Raw genomic sequence first — 10,632 nt, 5'->3', positions numbered from 1 at the left:
GTAGATTTTTCTGTGGTGGTTTTCAGGGACTTCTGCAAATAAAAGGTAAGATAATTGACATGATAATTTCATTATAGTCATGTTCACATAGGCTGAAGGGTGAGTTGCACATTCCCAAATTTGGATGTCAACACCAAAGAGAACTACTAATTTTAAAAGTTCTCTGCATACAGGAACTACCTCCTAAGCTAAATAACCAGGTAGAAGACTTGAAAGCTCTTCCTAGCGTTGGAAGGTCCTCGCTGCTTGGTGAAATAAAGACTGATGACTTCATAGCAACACCAGCCAATGGGAGTACACCACAGTGTGGGAAACTATACTAGTCAATCAGAAACTTCCAAAGTCATCCTCACCTTAACAACTAGAGTATGCAAGTTCTCAGACCTGACCAAAAGGTTCACTCACTTGTCACTGAAAAGGCATCAAGAGTTGTGAAAACATGTGCGCTATGTCAAAGTATCTTTGTCATGATGAAATATAGAAAAAAAGACTCCCTTTGGAACAAAGAATACTCTCAGGCAAATAGAAAAATCAGACAAGATCTGCTTGAGAGAAAATTCCCTGTCCACATATACAATGAAAGTATATATACTCACACCACACACACACACACACACGAAGAGATTTGAAAAAGAACAGCTTTCCTCACAGAACAATAGACAGTTGGAACAAGTTAGATGTGAAAGTGGTGTGTGCAAAAACAATACATGAATTTAAAAATAGTTTAGATAAAATGAGATATGAAGACGGGACCTCACGAGCATAGCTCCCCTTCCCGTAAAATACAACTAGGTAAATACAACTAGGTAAATACACAGTATATACAAGTATATCCAAATATATTTGTATGTATATATGTATATTTCAATTGTGAATGTTTGTGTTGATAAGAATGATTAATGATATCAGCAAAGAAATTACATGATAATGGACTGAACACCCTTTGTGGGAAATTTGCATATTTTTTCATAATTTCATATTCACTGTTATTTATTACAAGTCTGTATTTTGATAAACAACAATACCACATTGTCTGTTTTCATGGCCATGTGAATATTCAATAATATATATTTTAGCAAACTTCCTGTGATTTTTCACTTGCATGACCAGAGCACACTGGTAATTTGTGGTAGAATGAGAATTCCAAGGCGGAAGCACGGTACTTATATGCCCAGCAGATAACTTCCACGCATAGGCACTCAACATTCACTCTGCACCAAATTTACAGCCATATATGTCCTTTTGCATGAGTAATAGTTAACAAGAAAAGAAAGAAAATGTTAATCACGCATTACATGTTTGTTATTCATACATTCAGCTTCTTGATTCAAGACCTGCTTATGTATACATTAGATTACATATATGACAACTATCAGACCAATAGTTCTGCACCATTGGTAAAAAAAAACTCACATTACATCACTGACACCATTTGTTTTTACCACAACACCACATAACTGGTGCTCATTTTTTTTATCCAACACTTTTTATATCAAGCCAATGACCTCATTCTGGAATCTACATACTTCATTCCACAGAGAACCCATGGAAAAAGCACCTGTAAAACATGCGAGTCTCTCTGTATGCAAATTTCTTGCACTAAATGCAACATTTGCCCCAAGGATGTTACAGTTGTTCCACCAACATGCTGGTCTCTGGTTTGTGAGCCATACTCTACCAAGAGGACACTGTGCACCTTTGGAAGTACATTATTAGATTCATACAGTATATACAGTTCAATTTTTAGTGCTGAATTCTGTTCTTGTACGAAGAAGTTGCTCCATCTGAAGCTCTGCTGTCAAGACTTTTACACAATTCTTGGCACATGGATGGCTACCACTACGACCACTGATTTGCAACACAGAATGTATGCGTGTCATAGTTTGCTGAAGAGGTAGTGTAATTGAGTGACCTTCAGAAAGAGAGTGTAAGTTTTGAGTACTCAGGCCTTCATTTCCTACGAGTCTGGTGACTCAATGCAGAACACCAGCTGGGATACAATGAACAACATACACTCAATTGTTCGATGATGAGTATATACCTTATCTCATAATTCTGGTCCCTGTAAAACGAAGACGCTGTCGAACTTGCTTGTTTCCCAGCGTGAGAGGTGCTTTATATCAGAGGGTGTACTTCTTCTGCTACATCGACCTCGAGGGGAAAATGTGTCTCGAGTGGGGCAGGAGCTTCGTCAAGGAACACTTCGTCGTCGTCGTCGCCAGTTATGAGAGTGACGACTTCTTTTCTCATTGAGGGTTCGCCCATATGGCGGAAGACTTCGATATCTCTCGGGGTTCTGGAGTTGGCGTCAGTGTCTATCATCAGAACAGCCTCACCCCTTCTGGGGATATTGGAAGTGAGGTGGTTGTCGGATGGGAAACGAAGGGCGACGATTGGAGACTGAGTCTGTGGTAGGAGAGTCAGACTCGTGCACTTGAGGTTCCTCGGTAAGTCCGATGCAGAAATGGATGAGGGACAGGCTTGTAGAGAAGAGGACTCTGGGTCCTTGGTTATTCTTACATCTGTTGACGATCCTCGAGCTGACTTTGACTCCTCTCTCTCGGGGTCTTTGGAGACGCTGACCGAATGGGAAGATATTGTACTGAGTTTCCGGGGTACAAATCCGACACTCAGACCCATGAGCTGGTAATTGGGCGCCAAGTAAGCCCGGTTGGGTTCGTGGCGCATCTGATCATCATCTTCACAGCTCTCCTGCTCGTAAACGCAAGTGAGTCTGTCGTTACGGTGATGCAAGGGACAGGTCAGGTCGTCTGGAGAGGTGGCGCCTCCGTTCTTGTTGGGTAGGTACGTTTCACGTTCAATAGCTTCCTGGCGCTGGAGCTTTGGTTTCGTACGATTCAAACTCTCAGACCGCGGATTATGGGGAATTGTAATCTGTTTCCCCGTGAGCTGACCCTGGCTCATTTGGCGCGTGGGGCCCTGGGGTCGCATCTCCGTCCCTCGGCCGCGTGCAGGCCCAAGACGTAACGACGTCTGTGAGTCAGCTTTGACCACGGGACGCGACCCCGGGTTAGAGATGTCGGAGGAGACGGATGACCGGGACATTCGCCAGGTCGACGTGGACGCTGTGGTGATGGAGGAGTCGTTTCGCGACGATGAGAGGTTGCTCTCCTGTGAGGGTTTTCGCGTCAAGTGCCATGACGGGCGTCTCTTCCGCTCCAGTAACCGGAGAGACAAGGTAGCATGGCCCCTCTGCCAGGAGTCTGACCTTGACGAACTAAAATTATCGCTTGAGACAGAGGCGTGTCGCTTATCTTTGGGATTGTTCTTGCTCGTCTGATAGCTGTAGTCACTGGAGGAGTTCAGTTCCTCGTGGTCTTTATGACACAGGAGGTACTTGAGAGCAGATAGACGCCAACGTCTCATATTCTTGGACTGCTCTGACCTCTTTGTGCTGCAGCTACACGTCTGACTACATTCGCGAAAGGAGTGCTCGAGAGCACTGTTCGTATTGGCTGGAGTCTGGCGATTGCTGAAATTTGAAGAGTGGCGGCAGCGTCCAATACCTCGGGTTACACGAGATTCCTCGATTGCCTTACACAGCATTACGCAATCCTTCTTGAACTGTTTCGTGAGGATGGCGTAGAGGAACGGGTTACAGCAAGAATTCAGAGGGAGGATGAAGACTGTGAACACTTTTGCCTCTTCGAGGGAGATCAGGTGCATCCCGAAAGCAGCTGTTAAGGAGAAAAAGGCGATAGGAGCCCAGCAGATGAGGTCGGTGAAGACAAGCAGAGCCATGCGCTTGGCGATGCGCGAGTCATTGCTGTTCCATGCCTGTGATCCTCGGATGGCGCAGTACATCTTCAAGTAGCACCCCATCAGGATCAAGAAAGCCACGCCGTTAATAAACATAAGGAATACGACGTAGCCCAAACCGGCACCACTGGTTTCGAAGGGTAGGCAGACCGCAAACTTGCGGTAGTCAGAGACGCCTGTGAGGGGGAGGACGGCCATCGCAAGAGCGAAGATCCAACCCACCGTCATGATGTAGGCGGCGTGCTTGAGTGACAGGCGCTTATTGAGGTGCATGGCGTGCGTGATGGCGTAGTTCCTCTCCATTGTGATAACTGCCAAGGTGTAGACGGAGAGCTCGGAAGACAGCACGCCAACGAAGCCAGCGATCTGGCATGCAGAGGACATCTGCCACGGGATAGCATACATACGGAATTTTCCCAGGGTCGAAGCGTCCGCCACTGCTAAGAAACCTATAAGAGACGAATTCAACTTTACATGGGCTTCACAATGATCACAATCGACTGTATATATATTATTGAGACAATTGAATGACTAAAGTATAACATTTTTGAGGACATGAACCATTTACATTCCTTGTTATATGTAATAAAGAAATAAATAAAGAAATAAAATAATCTCTCTTTTTAACCACTAAACTATAGGCAGAATCTATTTATATTACCAAACTCACTTAATATTTACTTACGGTAGACAAAAGTTATAAATAAAATTTGTTCAGTCAGCTGCGTTGAATGATATTAAACCTCTGTGTGACCATAATAAATTACAGTAATAATAAATAAGCAAAGACTAGTATAAACTTACCTAAATATATGCCCATGAAAAAGTCTGCCATGGCTAGGTTGCACACTAGGAACCTAGGTACATCCATTTTCGTCCTGGCAAAGATAAGGACGAAGACGACAGTGCCATTGCCGAGTAGTGCCAGGAGGAAGACAATCCAAACACCGCATCGGAGGGTCCACCAGTCAAAGAGATCTTTGCACGGCATGAAGGGACCTACGGATGGGGAAATAATGCACATATAAAGTGAACAAATTTTTATTTTTATTTCTTTTCATGATGACATTAACCAAGTGCCTTTGAAGACCGCTTTAAATTACTTTATTTGACTGGGTTGCCAACTCAAGACACAATGGAGTCTAAATGGATCGACAACCCCAATTAGTCCCGAATCTTTATTAGCCAAAACAGAACTGGCTAGAACTAAACTGAACAAAATCTCCTTTGGGTCTCATTTTGTCAAAGAGGTTTTCATAGCGTTAACCAATTCAAAAAGGATATTCTATTCATATTCTTTTCTGTCTGTTACTAAACGCTTTGATCTAATTACGAATTAAAGCTTGTCTTAATTAACCTGTCCAAGCCACGAAGTAAAGGAAAACCTTATGCTTTTATGGATTAACAATGTAAAAGAGTCGAAAATTTGTTCGCGAAGTCTAGCAACAACCCAGAAAAAACAGAAAAATGTACCATGTGATATAATTCCTTCACGCAGTGAGGGTTTCTGATTGGGTTCTTTGAATGCCACGCGAAGTGAGCGCGGACGGGCTTTGTGACGTGAGCGCTATGTGGGTTGAAATTTGGTGTTTTACTTTTCTTCGTTCTTGAAAAAACAACAACAACCTCGGAACATTAATGGTCAAACACGAACTATTTCCGAAATAGCATCGTAAGAGAATCACGAACCGGCGTGAAGCGCTGAACGCAGTGAGGGTTTCTGATTGGGTTCTATGGATTTCGCGCGAAGCACGCGCACATAAACATTGTGAAGTTAGCGTTTTGAGGTTTGGTATCTTACTTTTCTTCTGCTTCGCTCTTTGTTGGACCAAAAATCGGAGAGCATTTGGAGCCCGAACGAAACATTAACGGTCATTTTTTTTATCACTTTCATAACTGGAAACTACACGCTGGTATCCCTGTGCCAACGGCCGTGAGGGTCCTGCATTTGATGTATTTCTATTTCTAACCTTAAAAAGAGGAGACAGTTTTTGATGCATACACCCCTTTATTACTTTATTCGGATTGTGCCTTATTATTTCACCAATCATATGAATCAGCTCATCCCAAACATTCCATATTCATAGTGTTAAAATTATTTTGATTAACACTTTGGAGGACTACAAATAAATTTGTTTTATTATATCCTACCTACTGTCAAGAGGAACTTCCAGCGGCTGGGATGCAAATTAAATGTGATCTTGTTTCTAATGCTATGCCTTTGAGGAAAACTGTTAAAATGACCTTATTAAAATGGTGGGTTACTTGTTCATGGCAAATACTGGGTGACTTTATTTGTCTGAGAGATAAAACCCTGGCCAAAAACAGGTCCTGATCAATTAAGGCTCACCAAGCCCCCAGATAAATAATAAAACAGTTTGTTATTTGTCACTGTACCGTGCAATGTGCTACTGTACTGAAGGGTGATCAACCAGATCAAGATAACAAAGTTTCATGGATTAAATCAGGGTGCTTAGATACTAGTGCAACTGGCCGTCATCATTTGCCAGTTGAATTAAAATAAAAAATTTAAACTCACAAGGCAGTGCCAAAAACAGAATATGCCAAAGTGGCACATAAGAAAAAGAAAAAAAAAAAAAAAACCCGAGGATACCGTATAAAAGGGGAACGTGTAAGATTTACATACCTGGTTTAGGGATGCACTGGACAATCCTGCGGGACTGCCGAGCATGCCGGGAAAACTCCCACGCGTTGGATGAGAAAACAGAGCCTTGGTCCGTCGGGAGGATCTCCAGGGGAGAAGGCGAAGAAGAGTAGTGGGAGTTGAGATTTGCTGGTTCGGCCACTGGTGGAGGGAAGTCAGCACCCAGGTTAGCCCATACGGCTTCAAAGCTTAACCCTTCTACGAAACAAAATCAGACAAAGACACCAATTACGATGGTGGACACTAATACGCTACTTACCAAGACAAGGATACTGTATCATCGTGTGGCTCCCTTGGGGCCTTGAGTCTTGCTGGCCAACAAAACGTCTCGTCAAAATAATACTACAAAGCCAATGCTGCTACAGATTTCCTAGATATATATTTATGTATATGTATACACAATTGGCTGTGAAAGCGCGTCAGAAAATGGCACCTGGTTGTCCTTGCCACTTGGTTCCACCAGGCACTGTACTTGGGTGTGCACCAGCATGCAGCTGCGGGCACTCTTTACAGGCCTGATTTAATGATATGAGCATATCTATTTAGCTACATTCATACACATATAATCCGAAACACACACACACACACACACACACACACACACACACACACACACACACACACACACACACACGCACACACACACAGACAAACACGCACGCACGGTCACGTCCTTAACGTGAGTAGAATCCTGTGGTTGAGCTGTTTCACGCCCTTGTGTGAATAAAGTCTCCCGTTTGTAATTCTAAGGGACGTCTTGCATGAATATATGTTATAGTTTTGTATTACGCTTCCCTAATGGATTGATATATATATATATATATATATATATATGTATATATATATATATATATATATATGTATATATATATATATATATATATATATATATATATATATATATATTTATGAAATGTTTAAGCATTGCACAATACCAGTCTATTGGAGGGCACCCCTTTACATATGATCACAGATAACGCCAAGCAAGAAACGTTCCTGAATTGGCGGGAAAAGCTCGCTCTGCTTTCCCATTGGTTGAGGATCTTCAAACTACCTACTTTGGATACGTTTTCCCATGACTGGAACGTGTGCTCCCATTCACGAAGTATAAAAAGATGATGCAGAGAACGACCGAGACAGAGAGTCAATAGAGAAAAGAAGCAGACTACTAAGAGACAGCTCCAGAACATAGCAAAAAGAGAAGTCAAGAAAAGAAGCTGAAGCCCAGGGCCCATCTGAATCTACGTAGAATTTCTCTACAATCGTCGATTACGACAACTACATTAAACAAGTCCTCTGGACCACAACTACAGCCACTCTCCACAATGAAGTGTAAATTCTTAATTTTCCAAACTAAATCAGACACTCTCCAGAATCCAGATTGTTGGTTGACTACGAACGACCCGACTCTGTTATTTTCTCTATTTAAGAAACATCATCAACCATCTATTTGTTCCTGACTACCAGAAGCTTCTCCTATCAGAAGAGACTACCAGAAGTTTTCCCTACCAGAAGTTATTGTTCACCTCAAACCACCACTACCAGAAGTTATTGTTTACCTCAAACCATCCATACCAACAGAACCAGTGCAGAAGCACCACCTCAAAGGAACAAATCAGAGCTGAGGTGGCTGAACGATGATATAATCCAGATACTTCTTTATGTCTGTCATTTTCATTTTACTTATATTTTGTGCTCCTACAAACCCAATGTTAGGTTATGGCATATATTAATTCACTGTTTCCTTTTTGTTAGTGCTTCTGTCAAACTGACAGCTAATACAACTGTATTGTCCCTTTCAATCTTTCTGGAGGCTGAGTTGTGGAAATCTTGGCCTAACTGGCAACTTCTGGTCTACTTTGTAAGGCCTAATTGGTATGAAACGTGGATCAGTTGATAAAGGCAACAAATCTATCAACATGTAGTGAGCACTGAAATAATTGGTTATTGTAGGAGATGATTAGAGAACTTTATGCATAAGGCTAACTGGTGGTAAGGGACATGGAACTGCTTAGTGTAGGCCTTATGGTCTCTTGCAGTCTCCTCCATTTTCATGTACTCATGTTCTTATTTCTCCAACCAACCCCACAACATGAAAACTACATACCTATATCTCTGCTACCACGCTCATATAAAGTAACAATACAGATGATCCAAAGTAAAATGAGATCAAGAGAAATCATATTGAAAATAATTCTTTTAGGAATGGGAAAGTGACACAAACTACACATATACATTTACATAGGAAGGAAAGGTGTGGGGGAAGAAACATGTATTGTGCATTTTTAGATTTTAAACAAGCTTTTGATTAGGCATGGAGGGCAGGGATGATTACAACCTTACAATATTTGATATTTGGGTTTTGAGAAGAAAATAACCAAGCTTATTTATAGTTATGAAATGGTAGTATAACTGTATGACTGTATGAGTAAGAAATAAAAGGTCATGGGAGCTGTAGAACAATACATGATGTACTACAAGCTCGTCAACTTTCACTTCTGTTTAATTTGCATTTAGAGACAACAATGTATAAAGTAATGGGTCATATATTGACTATGATGCATACAGATTATACTGATTATGAGTGAGCCTACAAATGATGTCGAACCAGAAACATGCATGAATTGTGACCTATAGTGATCAACAGTCATTTATCATTTATCATGATGGTCATGATACAGTCATGTATCATTTAATGATACTTGTTAGAAGATTTTATAATTCAATTTAATTAACTTTTCCTCATAGCAATGTTCCCTCTAATTTTTTGCTGTGAGTGTGTGCAGAAATCTGCTTGTGTGCAAACTTTGCCTTCTCTGAAAAATATGTTTGCACACATTCGAGTCACCATCTGATCATTTAAGCAAATATGCACAATTTGTGAGTTTGTTACCTCCACCAAGCAGTAGGGTACCAAGGGGGTTGGTCCGCCCAGGGCTGCAAAATTTTGGGGTGGCATTTTATGGTGACCCAACAAATTAATGTTCAGACATTAGTAACTTTGAGTAAAATAAATGGTTCCATTTTTGGCATTTTGATGTATGATTAAAACTTTTATGGGGCAGCCAAATAAGTTAGAAGAAGAAGAAAGAAAAAACAAAGCAATTATTGGTTTGATGATTGGCAAGTTACCATATTTTTAGAGAGCTTATAAGTGTGGTAATTGTTATTGGGAATCTTAGTGTTTACCTTAGTTTGGGAAACTTTTCCTCAAAGTGTTATTTTCTTCAATTCAGGAGCCTTATCTGAAACTTTGAACTACGCCTATCATAACTTTGAATAAGACACGATTAAACTCCCCTCCTCTTTATTTTGTTTATTAAATCTCTGTAACAATTTTGATTTAATAAATCGGGAATTAACTTTGAGAAATTACTTAAAGTAAATATTAACCCGTGGCCTTCTGAGCTCTTTTCGAACTCGTAATGCCACATCCACACGGTCAAGCAGTGTCCGCCAGGCACGAGGGCTTTGCTTGACAATGGGCGATTTCAGCAGGCAAACCATCAAACTGTCCGTTCCCGGCGCCATTTGTGGGCAGTGGATGGAGGGCTGATATCGCTGCGAGCAAAGTTAGCAAACCCTACCACCATGTCTGCACCTAGTACTCCATGATTTCTTGTTTTTCTTTTCAATACAGGCAGCAATTATAATGCTGTAAAGTGCTACCTTCTTTCCAAGTATGGCGGGAACCATGGTTATTGTACCGCACTGAACCATTCACTCCCAACCTCTGCTTGCAGCCAACTAACCTCCAACCACCGTCGTCTGCTGTGTGGACACCTTCGGAGGCAGAGTCTGCAGACTTTGCCCGGTAAGGGTCTGCTAGGCACAGCTCGACCGTGTGGATGCGGCATAAGAGTCCCTTGGAATACTGTGTGCACTAACATCAGAACAGTGATCAGATTACCCTGAGCTCAGGATGAAGAAGTACTTCTTTTTTGGAAACCTCTAACCAAGGGATCACGTCTTTGGTTCAGAAGGCCTTCAAGATTCGAATTTCTAAAGTATCTACATTTAGAGAATCTACACTGGTTAAAACAAAGGTGACTGGTAAGTTCTCAAATGTAATTTCTGAAATGTTAAACCGTAGTTTTCATATAAGTTGATATTTGGGTGGAACTTCTTTACTGAATGGATTTTAATATCATTTGAAAACTTTGCATGTGTACATTTTTTCTTTATGT

At 41.4% G+C, this 10,632-nt stretch overlaps 1 protein-coding gene across 2 annotated transcripts in view; it reads right to left on the bottom strand.

Moving 5' to 3' along the window:
• Positions 1-818: 818 nt before the first annotated feature.
• LOC143019684 (uncharacterized) overlaps positions 819-10,632 on the bottom strand; it is a 29,666-nt gene continuing 19,852 nt past the window's right edge. The window contains exons 10-12 of one of the 2 annotated variants that reach the window (XM_076175631.1): positions 6,428-6,643; positions 4,585-4,779; positions 819-4,229 (exon numbers count right to left, since the gene is read on the bottom strand). In XM_076175631.1, coding sequence (XP_076031746.1) covers positions 2,116-4,229; positions 4,585-4,779; positions 6,428-6,643 — 2,525 coding nt within the window. In that variant the 3' untranslated portion in view covers positions 819-2,115. The remainder of the gene's footprint in view (positions 4,230-4,584; positions 4,780-6,427; positions 6,644-10,632) is intronic. The other variant, XM_076175632.1, reaches the window with a different exon arrangement.

The sequence above is a fragment of the Oratosquilla oratoria genome, chromosome 37, assembly GCF_046742065.1.
Source record: "Oratosquilla oratoria isolate Oo_2021 chromosome 37, ASM4674206v1, whole genome shotgun sequence".
In the NCBI taxonomy this organism is placed as follows: domain Eukaryota; kingdom Metazoa; phylum Arthropoda; class Malacostraca; order Stomatopoda; family Squillidae; genus Oratosquilla; species Oratosquilla oratoria.
The sequence above is the reverse complement of the archived record's forward strand: the minus strand, read 5'-3'. Positions and strand labels throughout refer to the sequence as shown.